General features: G+C 41.1%; 1 protein-coding gene across 5 annotated transcripts; it reads right to left on the bottom strand.

The window, feature by feature from the left end:
* Nucleotides 1–13: 13 nt before the first annotated feature.
* On the bottom strand, nt 14–14,666 carry hdgfl3 (HDGF like 3). 5 transcript variants are annotated; one of them, XM_046334222.1, is made up of 7 exons: nt 14,621–14,666; nt 13,937–14,037; nt 9,589–9,665; nt 6,310–6,448; nt 4,952–5,119; nt 2,223–2,354; nt 14–1,541 (listed from the first exon to the last, which is right to left on the bottom strand). In XM_046334222.1, exons 2-7 carry the CDS (start codon nt 14,018–14,020, stop codon nt 1,515–1,517), a joined length of 627 nt encoding a protein of 208 aa, XP_046190178.1. In that variant the 5' UTR covers nt 14,021–14,037; nt 14,621–14,666; the 3' UTR covers nt 14–1,514. The 5 variants fall into 5 exon arrangements, with proteins under 5 accessions (XP_046190178.1, XP_046190177.1, XP_046190179.1 ...); XM_046334221.1 differs by lacking the exon at nt 14,621–14,666 and having other exon boundaries at nt 13,937–14,614; XM_046334223.1 differs by lacking the exon at nt 14,621–14,666 and having other exon boundaries at nt 2,223–2,351; nt 13,937–14,614.
* Nucleotides 14,667–24,026: the final 9,360 nt, after the last annotated feature.

Here is a 24,026-nt window from a genome sequence, read left to right as displayed (position 1 = left end):
TGACGTTGGAGACGGCTTATGGTAGAGAAATGAACATTCAATTATCTGGCAACAGCTCTGGTGGACATTCCTGCAGTCAGCATGCCAATTGCACGCTCACTCAAAACTTGCGACATCTGTGTTGTGTGACAAAACTTTTATTGTCCCTAGCACAAGGAGCGTAGTGTAATGCTATTTTAATCAGCTTTAATCAGCTTCTTGATATGCCACACCTGTCAGGTGGATGGATAATCCTGGCAATGGAGAAATGTTCACTAACAGTGATGTAAACAAATTTGTGCACCAAATTTGAGAGAAATAATGTTTTTGTGCGTATGAAACATTTCTGGGATCTTTTATTTCAGCTCATCATGAAACATTTTACATGTTGCGTTTACCATTTTGTTCAGTATAATTGAAAACGTTATGAAAATAACTAGGTAGTTGTGTACAACAGTTGAGCATGCCACTATAGAAAGCTTTTAAAATATACAATAACCCATTCTACTGACACAGGTTGAAACCGATTCATCACTTCCCATAGAAAGATGAAGGCCGCGTAGTGCACAAAAGTATGTAGGTGGTAGGGTTCCATTTGGGATGCGGAACGAGCAGTTAGCTAGATCAGTCAGGTAGAATACTGGCCCTATACTCTACAACCAAAGTCAAATATATAGATAGAAAGTTAGAGAGTCGGTTTGTGCACAACACTTCGTACATTTATCTATGTCTTTTCCCATTCATCTTTTGCGGTTACATAAAAGAGCAACATACAGTGCTGAGTGATATGGATATGTTATACAGTCAGTTAAACACACATTTCAAATTTCCAGTAACATTCCCCAAATTCTCAGGTTTCCCATGAATTCCAGTCGTATGATCACCGGATTTCCTGCTTATTCCCTCCTGATTGCAGGATTATTCCAACCGGGATTTCTGGAAAACTGGAAAGTTTTGAAAATATACTGGAATTTTGCAACCCTAAGCTAGTCCCTCCCCTTAAACCATTGTTTTATAAAAGAAAATCCAAGATACAACTAGTATGATCAGAAAACTGCAATACCCAACATATATCAATCATCATAGACCACAGGGGAGTATATTATACTGTATATTCATAGAAGTTTTATCAAACATAGCTAACATGTTTACCTAAATGACATCATTGATGGATTAATCAGATAGTGGAGGCTAAGGGTCAATATAAATATCGATTGATGCTTATTTTACACTGTTTAGATATGAAATGTGGTGTTCTGATTTTGAAAGAGACGGGGACACAGGTGTGTGTGTATGTTGTTTTGAAGCTAGTTACCTTGGTTCTGGTCAAGCCTGGGCATCTATTGGCTGAAGCAGAGTGGTACAGATTTACTGATATACTGTAGTAGATGTGTGTTATTTTCTACATAGAGATAGACGTGAATGACCCATTACAGGTAGTGCTAGAGGTGGTGATTATGGGAGTTTGACCATTCCAATATCACGTGATAGCAACAATGAATACCTTCCCTTCCCTCTGCAGGTGTCCACAGCACCTAATGTTCTTCTCTCAGCAACTGGTTCTGGAACATAGGCATAAAAATATTCTAATTGAAAAATATCCTATTAAACAATTAGAATACACATCAGAAACATAAGTATCTGACAGTGACACAGGACACAATGAAGTGATATAATAATGCTGTTTGAATGATACAAGAGAATCAGAACAGTTATTTTGCTACCATGCCCCCTGGTGTCAGTATTCCTGCATTGAATGAACAATATCTGCAACATTTTCACCTCCATTTTAATCTTTGCTAAATCAAATAAATTAGTAATCAAGTGTTGATCTTGCAACACCATCACTTTGTGGTACCAAGGAAGGAATAAACATACCGGTGACTGAAATGTGTCAGCACTGTCTTGTCAACTAGGGTCAATGTCACGCCAAGCATACAAACAGATCTGGGATCAGGCTACATCCACCATGGGTCAATGTCACGCCAAGCATACAAACAGATCTGGGATCAGGCTACATCCACCATGGCTGGGGTCAATTCAAATTGAAGACAGTCAATTCAAGAAGTAGACTGAAATTCTGACTTAATTGTTGTAAAAATGTTATATTTTCAATAAACTGAAAAGGAGAACCTATTTATTTTAAATAAATAAAAAAATATTTAAAATTCAAATCCTTTCTTGATTTAACTGACTTTAATTAGAATTGTCCCCAACCCTGACATCCCCCCTGGGCGGCCCACCTTGCTGTCGGCAGTGTTCTTAATGATGTCGTTATCGGGGTCTCCCCCCTCCGATCCGCTCTTCTGATCCTCCTCTCTCCCGTCCTCCAGATCCTCCTCTCCAGACGAGATCCTGGACAGCTTGGATGACTTCTGGGGACAACACACACAGATCAGCACGATTTATTTATTCAGCGAATGCAAAAAAATGTGGTGCGTGGTTTTCTCTAACATCCCTGTCAGAGTATCATAATGTATTAACATAACATCCCTGTCAGAGTATCATAATGTATTAACATCCCTGTCAGAGTATCATAATGTATTAACATAACATCCCTGTCAGAGTATCATAATGTATTAACATCCCTGTCAGAGTATCATAATGTATTAACATAACATCCCTGTCAGAGTATCATAATGTATTAACATCCCTGTCAGAGTATCATAATGTATTAACATCCTTGTTAGAGTATCATAATGTATTAACATAACATCCCTGTCAGAGTATCATAATGTATTAACATAACATCCCCGTTAGAGTATCATAATGTATTAACATCCCTGTCAGAGTATCATAATGTATTAACATCCCTGTTAGAGTATCATAATGTATTAACATAACATCCCTGTCAGAGTATCATAATGTATTAACATCCCTGTCAGAGTATCATAATGTATTAACATCCCTGTCAGAGTATCATAATGTATTAACATCCTTGTTAGAGTATCATAATGTATTAACATAACATCCCTGTCAGAGTATCATAATGTATTAACATCCCTGTCAGAGTATCATAATGTATTAACATCCCTGTTAGAGTATCATAATGTATTAACATCCCTGTTAGAGTATCATAATGTATTAACATAACATCCCTGTCAGAGTATCATAATGTATTAACATCCCTGTCAGAGTATCATAATGTATCCCTAAGTATCATAATGTATTAACATCCCTGTCAGAGTATCATAATGTATTAACATCCTTGTTAGAGTATCATAATGTATTAACATAACATCCCTGTCAGAGTATCATAATGTATTAACATCCCTGTCAGAGTATCATAATGTATTAACATCCTTGTTAGAGTATCATAATGTATTAACATCCCTGTCAGAGTATCATAATGTATTAACATCCTTGTTAGAGTATCATAATGTATTAACATCCCTGTCAGAGTATCATAATGTATTAACATCCCTGTCAGAGTATCATAATGTATTAACATCCCTGTCAGAGTATCATAATGTATTAACATCCCTGTTAGAGTATCATAATGTATTAACATCCCTGTTAGAGTATCATAATGTATTAACATCCCTGTCAGAGTATCATAATGTATTAACATGCTCTGTTATGCTCTGCATAGCTCAGTTCAACTCTGTGTGTGATGCTAATTTGTTCAACTTTCACTACAACACACTACACGTATAAAGAACACAGGTCAAATGCTATGTAAACAAAACAGCTGTATTTGCACTGAGAAACAAAACAGCTGTATTTGCACTGAGAAACAAAACAGCTGTATTTGCACTGAGAAACAAAACAGCAAAAGCATAGACAGCACTTTGAAGGACAAAGGCAAGAAAATGTTCATCTGTGCAATGCAAGCACGAGTTAGACTTCCAATTTGAGAGGCTGAGGTCGGTCTTCTGGAATGCTACATTCCATCGAATAGATGTGCGTAATAGAGCCCAGTTGCTAGGCAACAGTGGTTGCTAAGCGAGGACGGGGTGGAGGGGGCTGTGGGTGACTTTTTTCAACCCAGGCCTCAATGGACACCACAGTAACATTACCTACAACCATCCTGACTCTGTATGGGCCCATAGGCTGTGTTGTCCTGATGAAGGAAATACCATTCAAGTGGAACTATCAGCGTTTCCCAAGGACTACCTGACATGATGACCTGTTGTCCCCAGTCCACCTTGACCTGCTGCTCCAGTTTCAACTGTTCTGCCTTATTATTATTCCGACCATGCTGGTCATTTATGAACATTTGAACATCTTCGCCATGTTCTGTTATATCTCCTCCGAGTTCACTTCATAATCATTCTTTTTCAAGATATGCTGACGACTTGCAATGTAATGTATCAGTAGGCTTAGGATAGCTACCCCCCCTCCCATTGCTCCCCTGAACATACGCACCTGCACTCTGACCTTTTACCTTTAACCTATAGGTTAGCTATAGTTCCGGAGAGACTAGAGATAGATCTCAATAGTCTCACGTGGCTTCCTCTCATCTTATCGTTTGTTTCATTTAGCTGACATTGCTAAACAAGTGAAGACAGATACCTGGTTGGAAGGCATCCGTCATATTGCTTTCACCTTGTCCGGTCAGTGCAGATGAAGGAGAGGAGGCAAGGAGAGGAGGCAAGGAGAGGAAGCCTCTTGAAAGTTTTTAGATGCACTTTAGAGATGCCCTTGAAATGACCCTGTTGTCAACCATCTCACACAAAAAAATCTAAAAACACGCCCAAGACCATCGTGACACTTATGTTAAGCCAGTGTTCTTCAACCCTGTTCCTGGGTTCCCACAGGCTGGCAGACTTTTATATAGCCCATCACTAACACAACTGACCAAACAAATCATCTATCAAGTCTTTGAACCAGGTGCGTTAATGCTGGGTTGGAACAAACATCTGCACACCCTGTGGGTCTCCAGGACTATGGTTGAGTTCTACAGGTTTACAGTGTGATAGAGTCTGGTAACTAGTTTGGGTCTGATAACTAGTTTGTGATGACCTGGTACCTTAGAGAAGGCCGACCTTTTCCGTTTGAACCCGGCCCTGTCTTCCTTCAGTTTGCCTTTGTCATCTTCCACCTCCTCTATGGAATCTCTCTCCTCTCCTTCACTGCTTCCGTCTGCCACGTCTCCTCCTTCTCCCGCCGGCTTGGAAAAGCTCTGCTGCTGGATGGCCTGAGAACATAGGACAGAGTACAGTAGAATAGAGTACAACTTTATTGTCCACACAGAGTAGGAAATATACCTTTGGCTTCAGAGTGACATGAGGAAAATCTACAAAACAGTACAGTGAGCAGACACTATTCACTGATGTGCTATTGAGATCAACTGAGTTGATCTCCAGTTTCAACTGTTCTGCCTTACTATTATTTGACCATGCTGGTCATTTATGAACATTTGAACATCTTGGCCATGTGTCTCCTGACCCCTCCTGTCTCAGCCTCCAGTATTTATGCTGCAGTAGTTTGTGTCGGGGGGCTAGGGTCAGTTTGTTATATCTGGAGTACTTCTCCTGTCCTATTCGGTGTCCTGTGTGAATCTAAGTGTGCGTTCTCTAATTCTCTCATTCTTTCTTTCTTTCTCTCTCTCAGAGGACCTGAGCCCTAGGACCATGCCCCAGGACTACCTGACATGATGACTCCTTGCTGTCCCCAGTCCACCTGGCCATGCTGCTGCTCCAGTTTCAACTGACCTGAGCCCTAGGACCATGCCCCAGGACTACCTGACATGATGACTCCTTGCTGTCCCCAGTCCACCTGGCCATGCTGCTGCTCCAGTTTCAACTGACCTGAGCCCTAGGACCATGCCCCAGGACTACCTGACATGATGACTCCTTGCTGTCCCCAGTCCACCTGACTGTGCTGCTGCTCCAGTTTCAACTGTTCTGCCTTATTATTATTCGACCATGCTGGTCATTTATGAACATTTGAACATCTTCGCCATGTTCTGTTATAATCTCCACCCGGCACAGCCAGAAGAGGACTGGCCACCCCACATAGCCTGGTTCCTCTCTAGGTTTCTTCCTAGGTTTTGGCCTTTCTAGGGAGTTTTTCGAGCCACCGTGCTTCTACACCTGCATTGCTTGCTGTTTGGGGTTTTAGGCTGGGTTTCTGTACAGCACTTTGAGATATCAGCTGATGTACGAAGGGCTATATGAATAAATTTGATTTGAACTGAGAAAATATTGAGAGCAAAACAAATAAAATAGAAGTCTCTTCTATAAGGAACTCTCCAGGAGAGGACTGCACCAAGGTGAAGCAGCAGCCCATAATATCAGAATGCACTGTCCACATATCTGGATTACTTTTGTATACTTCTGTATGTGCCGGCCAATCCACAAAAATGGACTGAGAAGCACGACGGACCTGATAGCCGGTGAATTTGACCCCTGCGTTGTTCTCGATCTCCCACAGACCCTCGTTGAAACCTTTCCTCTTGTTGGACTTGCCAAACTTGTCCTTGTACTCCTTGTATGGTAGGAGATCCCTGGGGCCCAGGAAGGCACTGTGGTGGGAAAGAGATGGTGAGCAGTAATACCAACCTGACCAGAACCAAACCACTAACATTCATCTGTCATCACAAAAATGTAACTTACACTGAGTGTACAAAACATTAAGAACACCTTCCTAATATTGAGTTGCACCCCCCCTTTCCCCTCAGGGCAGCCTATATTCGTCGGGGCATGGACTCTACAAGGTGTTGAAAGCGTTCCACAGGGATGCTGGCCCATTACATTTACATTTAAGTCATTTAGCAGACGCTCTTATCCAGAGCGACTTACAAATTGGTGCATTCACCTTATGACATCCAGTGGAACAGCCACTTTACAATAGTGCATCTAAATCTTTTAAGGGGGGGGGGGTGAGAAGGATTACTTTATCCTATCCTAGGTATTCCTTAAAGAGGTGGGGTTTCAGGTGTCTCCGGAAGGTGGCCCATGTTGACTCCAATGTTTCCCACAGTTGTGTCAAGTTGGCTGGATGTCCTTTGGGTGGTGGACCATTGTTGATAAACACGGGAAACTGTTGAGCATGAAAAACCCTGAAGCATTGCAGTTCTTGGTACAAAGCGATGCGCCTGGCACCTACTACCATACCCTGTTCAAAGGCACTTCAATCTTTTGTCTTGTCCAATCACCCTCTGAATGGTACACATACATAATCCATGTCTCAATTGTCTCAAGACTTAAAAATCATTCTTTATCCTGTCTCCTCCCCTTCATCTACACTGATTTGAAGTGGATTTACCAAGTGACATCAATAAGGAATCATAGCTTTCACCTGGATTCACCTGGTCAGTCTGTCATGGCAAGAGCAGGTGTTCTTAATGTTTTGTACACTCAGTATATGTACTACAAAGACAGTCATGTAACTGATATACTCAAGTTGTGCTACTGTTTTGTGAAGTGAGCGTTCATGTTTATAACTAGAGTGTGTGTGCAAACAATAAATATATTCGCTATAAAGTACACAAGTTAAGATAGTGTTATATTTAAGCAATGAGGCACAAGGGAGTGTAATATATGGCCAATTTACCACGGCTAAGGGCTGTTCTTATGTACGACACAACACGGAGTGCCTGGGCACAGCCCTTAACCGTGGTATATTGGCCATATACCTCAAACCCCTGAGGTGCCTTATTGCTATTATAAACTGGTTACCAATGTAATTAGAGCAGTAAAAATAAATATGTTGCCATACCCGTGGTATACTCTCTGATATACCACGGCTGTCAATCATCATTCAGGGCTCAAACCTTCCAGTTTATAATAGGCCTATATTATCTGCTGATCACTATAATACAGTGTTATAACGGGCTCCCGAGTGTCGTAGTGGTCTAAGGCACTGAATCGCAGTGCTAGCTGTGCCACTAGGGATTCTGGGTTCGATTCCAGGCTCTGTCGCAGCTGGCCGCCATCAGGAGACCCATGGGGCGGTGCACAATTGGCCCAGCGTTGTCCGGGTTAGGGGAGGGTTTGGCCGGCAGGGATGTCCTTGTCCCATCGCGCACTAGCGACTCCTGTGGCGGGCAGAGCACAGTGCACGCTGACACGGTCGCCAGGTGCACAGTGTTTTCTCCGACACATTGGTGCGGCTGGCTTCCGGGTTAAGTGGGCATTGGTTGGGTTGTGTTTCGGAGGACGCACGGCTCTCGACCTCTCCCGAGGCTGTACGGGAGTTGCAGCGATGAGACAAGACCGTAACTACCATTTTGATACCATGAAGAGAAAGGGGAGAGAAAGGGGTAAAAGTACTAAATAAAAAAATAATGCAGTGCTATAACTGTGTAACACCATAGGCCTCAGTGTAATAACATAGGCCTCAGTGTAATAACATAGGCCTCAGTGTATTAACATAGGCCTCAGTGTATTAACATAGGCCTCAGTGTATTAACATAGGCCTCAGTGTATTAACATAGGCCTCAGTGTATTAACATAGGCCTCAGTGTATTAACATAGGCCTCAGTGTATTAACATAGGCCTCAGTGTATTAACATAGGCCTCAGTGTAATAACATAGGCCTCAGTGTAATAACATAGGCCTCAGTGTAATAACATAGGCCTCAGTGTAATAACATAGGCCTCAGTGTAATAACATAGGCCTCAGTGTAATAACATAGGCCTCAGTGTAATAACATAGGCCTCAGTGTAATAACATAGGCCTCAGTGTAATAACATAGGCCTCAGTGTAATAACATAGGCCTCAGTGTAATAACATAGGCCTCAGTGTAATAACATAGTGTAATAACATAGGCCTCAGTGTAATAACATAGGCCTCAGTGTAATAACATAGGCCTCAGTGTAATAACATAGGCCTCAGTGTAATAACATAGGCCTCAGTGTAATAACATAGGCCTCAGTGTAATAACATAGGCCTCAGTGTAATAACATAGGCCTCAGTGTAATAACATAGGCCTCAGTGTAATAACATAGGCCTCAGTGTAATAACATAGGCCTCAGTGTAATAACATAGGCCTCAGTGTATTAACATAGGCCTCAGTGTATTAACATAGGCCTCAGTGTATTAACATAGGCCTCAGTGTATTAACATAGGCCACAGTGTATTAACATAGGCCACAGTGTATTAACATAGGCCACAGTGTATTAACATAGGCCACAGTGTATTAACATAGGCCTCAGTGTATTAACATAGGCCTCAGTGTATTAACATAGGCCTCAGTGTATTAACATAGGCCTCAGTGTATAACATAGGCCTCAGTGTATTAACATAGGCCTCAGTGTAATAACATAGGCCTCAGTGTAATAACATAGGCCTCAGTGTAATAACATAGGCCTCAGTGTAATAACATAGGCCTCAGTGTAATAACATAGGCCTCAGTGTATTAACATAGGCCTCAGTGTATTAACATAGGCCTCAGTGTATTAACATAGGCCTCAGTGTATTAACATAGGCCTCAGTGTATTAACATAGGCCTCAGTGTAATAACATAGGCCTCAGTGTAATAACTGAGGCCACAGGAGATGCTTTTGGTAATATGCTTGCACTACTAATATGCTTATCAACAAAAAGTTGGCAAGAAAAGGTGTGTATGTGTCCCAAATATTCCCTATGTAGTGCACTACTTACCCCATTGGGCTCTGGTCAAAGGTAGTGACATTTGGGACATAATAGTGTGTTGGCTTACGTTTCATGTGTGCCGAAGAAAAATATGGGATATTTATTAGCAGGTGGCTTGACAGCTCCCTCTGGAAGTTCATCAATCTAATGGGGGTAGAGAGAGAGAGAGAGAGAGAGAGAGAGAGAGAGAGAGAGAGAGAGAGAGAGAGAGAGAGATGCTAGAGAGAGAGAGAGAGAGAGAGAGAGAGAGAGAGAGAGATGTAGAGAGAGAGAGAGAGAGAGAGAGAGAGAGAGAGAGAGAGAGAGAGAGAGAGAGAGAGATGTAGAGAGAGAGAGAGAGAGAGAGAGAGAGAGAGATGACACCCCTATCAGACCACAGCAAAATCACAGTCTACTTGAACAGAGCAATACTCAATCATGAGGCATCAAAGCCAAAGGAACTGTGTAACATTAAGAAATGCTATAGATGGAAGGAATGCAGTTTGGAAACCTACCAAAAAACAATTAGGCAACAACAAATTCAATCCCTTTTAGACAATTTCCTGGGTAAAACGTTCCACTGTAATAGTGAAGGTGTAAACCTGGCAGTAGAAAATCTTAACAGTATATTTGACCTCTCAGCTTCCCTATCAAATCTAAAAATCTCAAATAGAAAAACGAAGAAAATTAACAATAATGACAAATGGTTTGATGAAGAATGCAAAAATCTAAGAAAGAAATTGAGAAACCTGTCCAACAACCAAAACATAGAGACCCGGAAAACCTGAGTCTACGCCTTCACTATGGTGAATCACTAAAACAATACAGAAATACACTACGGAAAAAGAAGGAACAGCATGTCAGAAATCAGCTCAATGCAATTGAAGAATCCATAGACTCTAACCACTTCTGGGAAAATTGGAAAACACTAAACAAACAACAACACGAAGAATTATCTATCCAAAATGGAGATGTATGGGTAAACCACTTCTCCAATCTTTTTGGTTCTATAACAAAGAACAAAGAGCAAAAACATATACATGATCAAATACAGATCTTAGAATCAACTATTAAAGACTACCAGAACCCACTGGATTCTCCAATTACATTGAATGAGTTACAGGACAAAATAAAAACCCTTCAACCCAAAAAAGGCCTGTGGTGTCGATGGTATCCTCAATGAAATGATCAAATATACAGACAACAAATTCCAATTGGCTATACTAAAACTCTTTAACATCATACTTAGCTCTGGCATCTTCCCCAATATTTGGAACCAAGGACTGATCACCCCAATCCACAAAAGTGGAGACAAATTTGACCCCAATAACTACCGTGGAATATGTGTCAACAGTAACCTTGGGAAAATCCTCTGCATTATTATTAACAGCAGACTCATACATTTCCTCAATGAAAACAATGTACTGAGCAAATGTCAAATTGGCTTTTTACCAAATTACCGTACAACAGACCATGTATTCACCCTGCACACCCTAATTGACAACCAAACAAACCAAAACAAAGGCAAAGTCTTCTCATGCTTTGTTGATTTCAAAAAAGCCTTCGACTCAATCTGGCACGAGGGTCTGCTATACAAACTGATGGAAAGTGGTGTTGGGGGTAAAACATACGACATTATAAAATCCATGTACACAAACAACAAGTGTGCGGTTAAAATTGGCAAAATCACACACATTTCTTCACACAGGGTCGTGGGGTTAGACAGGGATGCAGCTTAAGCCCCACCCTCTTCAACATATATATCAACGAATTGGCGCGGGCACTAGAAAAGTCTGCAGCACCCGGCCTCCCCCTGCTAGAATCCGAAGTCAAATGTCTGCTGTTTGCTGATGATCTGGTGCTTCTGTCACCAACCAAGGAGGGCCTACAGCAGCACCTAGATCTTATGCACAGATTCTGTCAGACCTGAGCCCTGACAGTAAATCTCAGTAAGACCAAAATAATGGTGTTCCAAAAAAGGTCCAGTCACCAGGACCACAAATACAAATTCCATCTAGACACTGTTGCCCTAGAGCACACAAAAAACTATACATACCTTGGCCTAAACATCAGCACCACAGGTAACTTCCACAAAGCTGTGAACGATCTGAGAGACAAGGCAAGAAGGGCATTCTATACCATCAAAAGAAACATAAATTTCAACATACCAATTAGGATTTGGCTAAAAATACTTGAATCAGTCATAGAGCCCATTGCCTTTTATGGTTGTGAGGTCTGGGGTCCGCTCACCAACCAAGACTTCACAAAATGGGACAAACACCAAATTGAGACTCTGCACGCAGAATTCTGCAAAAATATCCTCCGTGTACAAAGTAAAACACCAAATAATGCATGCAGAGCAGAATTAGGCCGTTACCCACTAATTATCAAAATCCAGAAAAGAGCCGTTAAATTCTACAACCACCTAAAAGGAAGCGATTCACAAACCTTCCATAACAAAGCCATCACCTACAGAGAGATGAACCTGGAGAAGAGTCCCCTAAGCAAGCTGGTCCTGGGGCTCTGTTCACAAACACAAACACACCCTACAGAGCCCCAGGACAACAGCACAATTAGACCCAACCAAATCATGAGAAAACAAAAAGATAATTACTTAACACATTGGAAAGAATTAACAAAAAAACAGAGCAAACCACAATGCTATTTGGCCCTACACAGAGAGTACACAGCGGCAGAATACCTGACCACTGTGACTGACCCAAAATTAAGGAAAGCTTTGACTATGTACAGACTCAGTGAGCATAGCCTTGCTATTGAAAAGGCCACGAGGTCTCAAGGAAACTTGCTATTGAGAAAGGCCGCCGTAGGCAGACATGGCTCTCAAGAGAAGACAGGCTATGTGCTCACTGCCCACAAAATGAGGTGGAAACTGAGCTGCACTTCCTAACCTCCTGCCCAATGTATGACCATATTAGAGAGACATATTTCCCCCAGATCACACAGATCCACAAAGATTTCGAAAACATATCCAATTTTGAAAAACTCCCATATCTACTGGGTGAAATTCCACAGTGTGCCATCACAGCAGCAAGATTTGTGACCTGTTGCCACGAGAAAAGGGCAACCAGTGAAGAACAAACACCATTGTAAATACAACCCATATTTATGCTTATTTATTTTATCTTGTGTCCTTTAACTATTTGTACATTGTGTATATATATATATATATATATATATAATATGACATTTGTAATGTCTTTACTGTTTTGAAACTGTTGTATGTGTAATGTTTACTGTTAATTTTTGTTGTTTTTCACTTTATATATTTACTTTGTATGTTGTCTACCTCACTTGCTTTGGCAATGAGATGTAGAGAGTGAGAGAGAGAGATGTAGAGAGAGAGAGAGAGAGAGAGAGATGAGAGAGAGAGAGAGAGAGAGATGTAGAGAGAGAGAGAGAGAGAGATATGTAGAGAGAGAGAGAGAGAGAGATGAGAGAGAGAGATGTAGAGAGAGAGAGAGAGAGAGAGAGAGAGAGAGAGAGAGAGAGTGCGAGAGAGAGAGAGAGTGCGAGAGAGAGAGAGAGAGAGTAGAGAGAGAGAGTGAGAGAGAGAGAGAGAGAGAGAGAGAGAGAGAGAGAGAGAGAGAGAGAGAGAGAGAGAGAGAGAGAGAGAGAGAGAGAGAGAGAGACTGTTATTACACTCAAGTCAGATGTATCTGTTCATGGGATCTCAGAAATGAACCCATAATACAAACTGCAACAGTGTTTGTGAACTGCATTAACACACTTTAATATGTCAGTAAGCAGTAGTGTCCTAACTGCAATGCTGTGTGTTGTCTACATATTCCAAACAATAGAAATAAGAGTGTAAAGTGTCAGTATCTTGAAACAATGTTGCAGATGCTAGAACACTTGAGGCCAACAGTGTAATCAGAACGCTTACAATGTAACATTGTTGTTGGAAAGGGCTCACGTCACCCGGTTACCTCAGGTCAAGTCTGACTGACTATAAAGGCTAGCTCTAGTAGGCTATACCAAATCGCTGCTACAGTAGCTAATTACTTTGTAGTTCGATACAATTACAACCGCTTTGCTTTCAAGTGAATTTGTGGAATGTGGGGAATGAAAAGTAAAAACAGTACGTAAGGAAGAGACGGATTCAAAAACAGACGTAGTAGCAGACCATTCAATAGCGCCCTCATTTCCTGACTGGGAAACACAGGGAAAATGTAAAGGATGGTAAACATAAGAATGACTGGTTATTGTGGTTTGCAGCGTATCAAAATAGCGATCTGCAATAGCTGAATATGTGATGAAGGTTGGTAGGTTCACTGTGAACTAAGCTGCGAAAGACAAACACGCATGGTGAAGAAGGTGGCGGTAAGAGCCCATCGCATATATCCCAAAGCATCGGCGGTATTGTCTCAGGCAACCCCGCCTCCCTGCTTTTCAGCTCGGCTGCATCACCTACTCACCCTCGCTGGCCAGTGTGGGTATCCCTTCATCTTCGCAAAAACCAAATCTCCTGCCTTGTACTCCCGCGGCCGCGGACGAGCCATAATGACTGTGTGTCAGCCTACTCCAATTTGAGATGAAAATAAATGAAGGTGTTTTAGTTCGGCCCTCAACAGAGATGGGGATGATCGACCATCAATGTTTTGATAGCAAGACCGCAGTTTACACGTAAATAAATAATTAAAGCAAAGGATAAGGCCTGGAAACGGTGCCTTATGCACGAAAATGTGTAGATCAGCGCAAGAATACAGGTACAAAACCTAAATCCCAACGTCGAGAATCTGTCACTGTAGTCCTTAGAGAGTGTTAATAATAATAAGAATTTTAAAAACGTCCTCAATAGTGGATGTATTAATTAAAAAAGGACAGCGGCATGGAGAACATGGACTCTCACCAAAATTAGGCTACTCCTCAAATAGAGACAGAAAATATGGGTAATTCCTAGACTACATAACCAATTTCTTGCCTGTCCTTGCAGAGGCACAATTTAAAATGCAGTATTGTTTTCAATTACAGCCTACATTTTGAGTAGCCTGCAGGCTACTTAAATATGCTAAATAAATTATGGCAAAAAATAGGTCTGCCAGTGCCATAGTTGTCAAACTAACCCTAGTACTGCCAAAGTATATGCAGCAATATACTACCTTGTGCAAAGAACACCGCGATTAAAGAGTCTGTAGGGAACTTTTGCTTCTGGGGGAGCCCAGATTATCTCATTGGATAGAAAGGGGCACACCTTTCCATGTACATGAGCATAAACTACAGTATATAGAGTGCCACAGTATGAGTCATAATACCCATAAAACCTAGCGGTCAAACAGGGAAATGGCTCCAAACATTTCCCCACCATTTCTTTTTCCCTTGTGGGTATTTAGAAACACTTAAAACAAGGGCTGTGTAAATCTCTAGTACAAGGTGACTTTTATCAATATATTTGCCTGTATTTACCCACCCAAAATGAAATGCTAATTAGCTGCTAATGTGGCTATCATAAAGAACTACAAATGCCATGATAATCTGGACAAGACTGCCGAATCAAGGTAAAGGTATGAATCTCTGGATGAACTATCTAATGTTAGCTAAGTGTAGTAATGAATAATTTAGCTACATTTCTTTAAATGGGCAATTCTTTGAACTGTCTTGTGCCAGTTTTAAATTGACACAATACCTGTTAGCAAAGGTGTCAGCTCGAGATGACGTGCAGGAGTTTGCAGGGATTTGTAATCTTGCATGATGTCTACTTTGATGCTAATTAGCATGTTCAAATCTGAGAGGAAATAGAGCCAAATAAATATATTGATAAAAGTCACCTTGTCCGAGAGAGATTTACATGGATATCAAAATGTCACGCCTGGGTAAGCCTACAGAAAACACAACCCTTATTTTAAGTGTTTCTAACATCCCCTATGGAAAAAATGAATGGTGGAAAAACGATTGGATCCATTTTCCTGTTTGACCGCTATGCTTTATGGGTATTAGGACATCTCCACTGTGGGGCTCTACTGTTAGCATAAATATTCAGATTTTATGAGTTAATGAGCCATGCAGACAATACTAAAGCCAAAATTGAAGGTTCACATTTAGCCAGCAACTTCTGTATAGCCTCTTTTAACAGATATTGATTGCATTTATCTGATTCAGGGGCCTGTTTTTATTTTGTTTTATTCCAGATTAATATGATCCTGTGTTTAGGTTGGGTTTTTGGTTAGAGCAAATGTTGTGCTTTGGATTTAGGCCTATTCTGAATGGTTTAAGTGTTATAAAGAAAAGGGTTCATATGTAGAGTTTACAATGAACTATAACATATGTCCACATATGTTATGTTTCATGGGGAAGGGACATGTACATCTAGCCATATAAAGATTAAGAGAGGAAGTCACACTCATCGAAAGATGTTCACTACAATCCAAGGTCACATAAATTCATGTTCAAACTCAAGAGGAAAATATGAATCATGTGCATATATGTTTCAACCAGCAGATGGTAGTAAAACCTAAGCAATGCCAGATAACCAAACCCTCATGGACAGCCAGGGCAGTTTCCAGGAGTGTTTCAGTTCGATTCAACATTTACTACGTTTCGTGACGGTTTGTACTGAACCACACGTTTCCCCAAAACGTTGGTCAACTTTCTTGAACAGACGTTGAGGTATATTTAATCAGTTTGGTGGGTGTATCAGAGTGTGGCTGGAAACAATGAGTGACGAATGCCTATTTAAAGGGCAGCGGTGCATTTTGAACCCACAACCCAACCACTCCAGTTTTTTAACTGGCCATACAGAACAGTAACGTTTCCGTTTAATTGAACGTTTCACTCCGTTTTTTTGTACTGAACGCCGCCCAAATGATAACGGCGCGGTTCCCGGACACAGACTAAGCACAGTCAAAGATTGTCTATTATATTGACAAGATCGTTGATTGACCATTCTAACAATGGAAATACATATCCTCAAATATGGAAGGCAGGTAGGCAGGAGGCGAGATCTGGTGGGACCATTCTAGCCAATGAGAGGGCTGATACGTGATACAGTCAAAAGAGATAGAGGAAACTGAGCTGCACTTCCTAACCTCCTGTCCAATGAATGACCATATTAGAGACACATATTTCTCTCAGATTACACAGATCCATAAAGAATTCAAAAACAAACCCGATTTTGATAAACTCCCATATCTACTGGGTGAAATACCTCAGTGTGCCATCACAGCAGCAAGATTTGTGACCTGTTGCCTCAAGAAAAGGTCAACCAGTGAAGAACAAACACCATTGTAAATACAACCCATATTTATGCTTATTTATTTTCCCTTTTGTACTTTAACCATTTGTACATCGTTACAACACTGTATAATAAAGCCCCTTGAATTGAATTGAGAGATAGAGGACTCATCTTTGTATCTGTGCCATTATAGCGTCTGTGAAAGAATGGTCTGTCTTCATTTTATAGTTCTCAGTTTTCTTCTTCTTCATTGGCTGATTGCGCCCAACTCATAGGAATCCCCACCATTTGACTAATTCAAAGTTGTCGAAGCCCTCAATGGCAATGGCCATGTTAAAACAAGTTATATCAATGACGAGTCCTCTATCTATCTTTATGACGACAGGCACAATTCTGATATGAAGTTGTTTTTCTTAAAGTTGCCGAAATGCCACGTGCATCAACTTATATCAGTGCTTTCCTCGTAACAACCTAACCATACCAAAACGTATATTCGATCAAATAAGCCATACATAACTAAATATTATATTTTCTTTTAACCAAATTCGGCACTCTCTCATTGACCCCACATACAAAAATGTCTCATTTTGTGTGTTTATTTTTCGTGGACAGATTTTGGGAAGAGTAAAACCTCTCACGTCTCCTCTTCCTCTCTGGCATAATCCTGGACCAACCCTGGAAGTGTTGTTTAGTCCATAAACTAGGTGTAAACTATGACTGAAAACAGCTCCAAATATTTACACAACATGCAACAATTTCCACAATTTTACAGAGTAACCGTTCATAAATCAATTCATTAGGCCCTAATCTATGAATTTCACATGACTGGGTAGGGGCCCAGCCAGTCACAATGAGTTCTTCCCCACAAAAGGGCTTTATTACAGACAGAAATACTCCTCTGATTCATCAGCTGTCTCAGACGATCATGCTGTTTAATCAGCTTTCTTGATACGCCACACCTGTCAGGTGGATGGATTATCTTGGTGAAGGAGAAATGCTCACTAACAGGGATGTATACAAATTTGTGCACAAAAATATAGAGAAACAATATTTTTGTGCGTATGGAACATTTCTGGAGTCTTTTATTTCAGCTCATGATACATGGGAGCAACTCTTTACATGTGGCGTTTATATTTTTGTTCAGTATAGTTATCACATTAAGCCTCACACATGTACGGTATACCACGCTCAATATTTGTTTTCATGGTTTATACTTGATGATTTAATCAAATATTTTGTTCCATGTTGTGTATGGTACATATATGAAGACTTAAATGAGTCCAGTATTTTGGGGAGGCTCTTGGTAGGCTATAAACTGGTTAAGGTTATAAACTGGTTAAGGTTATAAACTGGTTAAGGTTATAAACTGGTTAAGGTTATAAACTGGTTAAGGTTATAAACTGGTTAAGGTTATCATACTGGAAAGTGGAAATAATAAAAGATAAAAAGAAAAAAATGACTTCAAAGGTGTTTTAATCTATTTGGGTTCAAAATGATTTTCCTCAAAATACATGTTAACATTTGGATCCTTTAGATCAGGTGTTGTTACATAATAATACATATAATTATAGTACCTCTATAGTGACCGTCTGATAAGGGTTGTCATTATAAACAATAATAGAACATTATGTCATTATTTGTTTTGTTTTTCGCAGCTATACCCCCTTTTTATACATATTAGTGCATAACTGGCAAACTGGGAAGGGTGGGAAGTGAGGTTGCTGTTCATCCACAATTTGCAATTCAAACTAGGTTGGTGCTAAACCTTATGGAGTTGTTAAAGGTCAATATCAAATCATTTCTGGGTAACAATTAAGTACCTGACTGTGATTGTCTTCAATTCAAATGATTTTAAAAATAAACAAAAATAGCTTCTTAGGAAAGAGCAATTTCCCAAGCAAGAATTTAGCTAGGACTGTCTGGGAGTGGTCTGAGTGGGGAGGGGAAAACTGAAAACGACCTGTAATTGGCAGAGATGTTTGGAACTCACTTCATTTCTGGTCTATTAACTCATTTACCACCTGGTGATGTCACCAGGCAGGTCAAAACACCATCCCACCAAAACAGGCTGACATTTCAGGCGGTCTTTTCAAACAGCTCTTACACTACCAGGGAATTTTCATAATTTTCAAAATTTCACAGTATTATTCCAATCTCATAGTGTGGAAATATCTCAAACTGTGTTTTTAGTGGTCAAAATGTGTCATGTTTTTTACCCCCTACCCCTTTCAAATATACTAAAAATGTTACATTCATTTTTTTTGTTGTTGGCATTACTTGTTTTTATTTCCTACATACAAAATTGGCCTACTTACTCCTCATACACAAGTTTTAGAATCCCTTATCTAAAAACACTATCAATGTCTGACATTGAATTGCTGTCTTTTTACTCTCACTGTTCTGCTGTAGGCCTTGACTAGAGGACAGAGAATATGGTGCTATCCCTGAGACAGAGTGGGTGATGTAAGTTGTCCAGCACTCCAAAATGTTCCTTCTTCCTGTCTCCCCACGCCTCCCCAGACTAGAGTATTAGTCGGAACAAAAGTCATCTGCTGTCCATCTGGCTGCAGTGCCGGGGCGGTAATACCCCTCATATTCAACAGCTTCCCAAGCCCCTGTGGACAATCAATTTTACCCTCTGCCTCTGCCTCACCCTCCTCCTTTCTCCCCCTCTCCCTGCCCTCATCCCCCTCTCCCTGCCCTCATCCCCCTCTCCCTGCCCTCCTCCCACTCTCCCTTCCCTCCTCCACCTCCCGTCTCCCCTTCTCCCTGCCCTCCTCCCCCTCTCTCTTCCCTCCTTCCACTCTCCCTTCCCTCCTCCACCTCCCGTCTCCCCTTCTCCCTGCCCTCCTCCCCCTCTCTCTTCCCTCCTCCCACTCTCCCTTCCCTCCTCCACCTCCCGTCTCCCCTTCTCCCTGCACTCCTCCATACCCCAAGACTGTGAGGTGGGATCTAATGTCAGTGCCCCCAGAAAATCCCCCCTCTCTCTGGAACATGTGAGGCTCAAAAGCAGCAGCAGTGCTCATGAGGGTCTGTTGTTACAGTGGTTGGACTCATAGTGGTGTATTAAGGTATAGAGCTGAAGAGAGAAGGGAAAAGACTAGAATCTAATGACAGGAGGCTGCTGAACGGCTCATAATACTGTCCGGAACATAGAAACCACGTGATGTATTTGATACCTTACCACTTATTCCGCTCCAGCCATTACCACGAGCCTGTCCTCCCCAATTAAGATGCCACCAACCTCCTATGAATCTAATGTAGAAAAAAATACATGTCGATTTGCTAAACAACAGTTATCTGTAGTTGTCAGTCATGCATACTATTAACCTTTTTTCTTCTAATAAATCATTATTTGGGAACATACTTCTCTTTGTGGATATGGTTTCTGCTGCAGTTGTTCCTAAACTTATTTTGTTCCATGATTCATCACCTGAAGCTGATGCACAATTTTCATTCCAACCTCAAGATAAACAGAACAATGTTTCTAGCTATACCGCCTAACCTTCGGTTGCGACTCAGTAGGAATTGGCTGCGATCCACCAGTGGGTTACATCCCACCAGTTGGGAACACAGGATACCAGAAACAAAGATTCCTCCTCAGGCTATGTAGCCAACAAATATTACTCCATCACCATTTAACAAGTTGGATACAAATGTTTAAATTCTGCTGTGAACAGTGTGTAGAGTGAAATGAACAAGTGATCCACCTCCTACAAGGTTTTCTATGGTTAGTGTCGCCTACATACAGTGCACTGAGGGGACGGAAATAACCGTCGCACCCCCTTTGAGTGGTACTACATTCCCACACCAGCAATAAAGGATCGAGGCACTTGTCGGAACTGGGCTTTTCAGCAGCAGCCAAGTGGTAATGGCCAGCTCTGTGTAAAACATGTAAATGGAAGCTGTGGGTTGACTGAAAATGAAAAGTTACACAATCAGCGCTTTCATCCTCTGTTTTGCAGCATTAGTTTTAACATACACTTTGTTTCGTTGCGCAACAGATTCATCCTCCTCACCCGGGGGAGTGCCGGAACTACTCCTACTATCATAACTACTCCTACCACCAGAACTACTCCTACCACCAGAACTACTCCTACCACCAGAACTACTCCTACCACCAGAACTACTCCTACCACCAGAACTACTCCTACCACCAGAACTACTCCTACTACCAGAACTACTCCTACAATCAGAACTACTCCTACCACCAGAACTACTCACCAGAACTATTCCTACCACCATAACTACTCCTACAATCAGAACTACTCCTACCACCAGAACTACTCCTACAATCAGAACTACTCCTACCACCAGAACTACTCCTACAATCAGAACTACTCACCAGAACTACTCCTACAATCAGAACTACTCACCAGAACTACTCCTACAATCAGAACTACTCCTACCACCAGAACTACTCCTACAATCAGAACTACTCACCAGAACTACTCCTACCACCGAAACTACACCTACCACCAGAACTACTCACCAGAACTATCTACTCCTACCACCAAAACTACTCCTACAATCAGAACTACTCCTACCACCTAAACTACGCCTACCACCAGAACTACTCACCAGAACTAACTACTCCTACCACCAGAACTACTAATACCACCAGAACTACTACTACCACCAGAACTACTCCTACCACCGGAACTACTCCTACAATCAGCACTATTCCTAACATCAGAACAACTCCTACCATCAGAAATACTCCTACCGCAAGAACTACTCCTACCATCAGAACTACTCCTACCATCAAAACCATTCCTACCACCTGAACTACTCCTACCATCAGAAATATTACTCCTACCACCAGAACTACTCCTACCTTCGCTGGTCCATTTCTGTCTACAGCCTCTGACAATGGCTACCTGCCACCCCGAGTTAAGGTTAGGTAAAAAATCCCATTTTAAGAAGATCAATAGAAATAGGAGTGGTTTATGACTTTGTGGCTGTGGTAACTAGGGAAGACCCTTCAATCAATAACAACACACTGCACGGTGACCTCACAACAGTGATTATTTTTTATTTTACCTTTTATTTAACTAGGCAAGCCAGTTAAGAACAAAAAATGTGCCATTATGTCCCAAATGTCACACTATTCCCTATATAGTGCACTACTTTTGACCAGGACCCATAGGGCTCTGCTCAAAGTAATGCACTATGTAGGGAAAATAATGCTATTTGGGGCACATTCAGTGTTCTACCTGGTATGGAACAGTAGTAGGCCTTAGGAGATAGACGGGGCACATTCAGTGTTCTACCTGGTATGGAACACTAGTAGGCCTTAGGAGATGGACGGGGCACATTCAGTGTTCTACCTGGTATGGAACACTAGTAGGCCTTAGGAGATAGACGGGGCACATTCAGTGTTCTACCTGGTATGGAACACTAGTAGGCCTTAGGAGATAGACGGGGCACATTCAGTGTTCTACCTGGTATGGAACACTAGTAGGCCTTAGGAGATAGACGGGGCACATTCAGTGTTCTACCTGGTATGGAACACTAGTAGGCCTTAGGAGATAGACGGGGCACATTCAGTGTTCTACCTGGTATGGAACACTAGTAGGCCTTAGGAGATAGAACATTCAGTGTTCTACCTGGTATGGAACACTAGTAGGCCTTAGGAGATAGACGGGGCACATTCAGTGTTCTACCTGGTATGGAACACTAGTAGGCCTTAGGAGATAAACGGGGCACAAAACGGGAGAAAACGCTTTGAAACAGAAGAGGTCCAACAAGAACAGTCATTTCATTTGTACCGTTTCAAAGCGTTTTCTGTTTCTTGCCTACTGAACATGATTCTACTATGCAGTCATTTCTATTATGTAGTTATGTATAAAACAAATACTCCTGTAAATGTAGCTTTTATATAATTGAGGATGAAGTAGTGTTTTTTAATTCCCAGCACCACAAAGAGAAGACAATGTAATAACTGTGTGTTAATATTACTAGATATTGGCACTGAAAATATTGTGTATAAAGCGGATTCATATTTTGTTACAGGTGGCTAATCGTATGATAGTATTTACTTTAAGAAAACAAAATAGATAAATATTATATATGAAATGAGACCAAAGCGTGCTAACAGATATGGCTTTTTATTGAGTAGGAACGAATATTGTAACATTAAATCAAAAAACACATGGTTTATTTTTACAAATCCATACAACTTCACAAAGAAATGTATATTTTATCTAGCTCAATGTAATTAAATACATAAGGTCAAATATACACTGAGTGTACAAAACATTATGGACAGACTGACCAGGTGAATCGAGGTGAAAGCTATGATCCCTTATTGATGTCACTTGTAAAATCCATTTTAAATCAGTGTAGATGAAGGGGAGGAGACAGAAGGATTTTTAAGCCTTGAGACAATGGAGACATGGGTTGTGTATGTGTGCCATTCAGAGGGTGAATGGGCGAGACAAAAGGTTTAAGTGCCTTTGAGCAGTGTATGGTGGTAGGTGCCAAGCGCACCGGTTTGAGTGTCAAGAATTCCATGCTGATGAGGTTTTTCACGCTCAACAGTTTCCCATGTGTATCAAGAAGGGTCAACACCCCGAAGGACATCCAGCCAACTTGACACAACTGTGGGAAGTATTGGAGCCAACATGGGCCAGCATCCATGTGGAATGCTTTTGACACCTTGTAGAGTCCATGCCCAACAGATTGAGGCTGTTCTGAGAGCAAATGAGGGGGGTGAAACTCAATATTAGGAAGGTTTTTTAATGTTTGTACACTTAGTGTATATGCAGAATACCTAAACCAATAAACTATTGTGAAATAATGCAAGAACGTAACTTTGGACATCTTTTTCCTCCCAATAAACATCTCTTAGGATGCAGAATGAGTCTAGTAGAATTAGCATATTTGATACATTATATGTTTGTTTTTTTAGATTACAAATGACTCTATTCACAAAATATACAATTCAATAATTATTTAGGTACCATATGTTTTGAAGGGTGTGTGGACATTGGGCCCTGGCTACTTATCTTTCAGTTAGGTTTTGTTTTTCTCAGTGTTTGACTTGTTCACAGTACAATATCATATGATCCAACTCTTGGAGACAATGACCGTCTGTCTGTCTGTATGTCTAGAATGATGCCCTCACCCACTCTAGTGCACAAGATGTGAGCAGATTTTAGTACAAAAGACCATGAAAATATATAAAAGTTCTTCCAATAAATGTTTTCTTCCAAGAGTTGTAATAGCTTTTTAAGAGCCCAAGTCTGAATACTGACTTTTCTGTGATGCATTTTCAGATAAGAGCGTCAAGAGAAGGCTGTTTTAATACTGCAAGCCTCAAATATACGGTGTCC

Source organism: Oncorhynchus gorbuscha, unplaced genomic scaffold (genome assembly GCF_021184085.1).
Source record: "Oncorhynchus gorbuscha isolate QuinsamMale2020 ecotype Even-year unplaced genomic scaffold, OgorEven_v1.0 Un_scaffold_587, whole genome shotgun sequence".
NCBI lineage: Eukaryota > Metazoa > Chordata > Actinopteri > Salmoniformes > Salmonidae > Oncorhynchus > Oncorhynchus gorbuscha.
The sequence above is the reverse complement of the archived record's forward strand: the minus strand, read 5'-3'. Positions and strand labels throughout refer to the sequence as shown.

Coding starts and splice junctions, on each gene's coding strand:
- hdgfl3 (XM_046334222.1), bottom strand. CDS start 14,020: ATGGCTCGTCCGCGGCCGCGGGAGTACAAGGCAGGAGATTTGGTTTTT. Junction 6,449..9,588: donor TTCTTCGGCACACATGAAAC/GTAAGCCAACAC, acceptor TTCCCACCACAG/TGCCTTCCTGGGCCCCAGGG. Junction 2,355..4,951: donor AAAGGTCGGCCTTCTCTAAG/GTACCAGGTCAT, acceptor TGTTGTCCCCAG/AAGTCATCCAAGCTGTCCAG.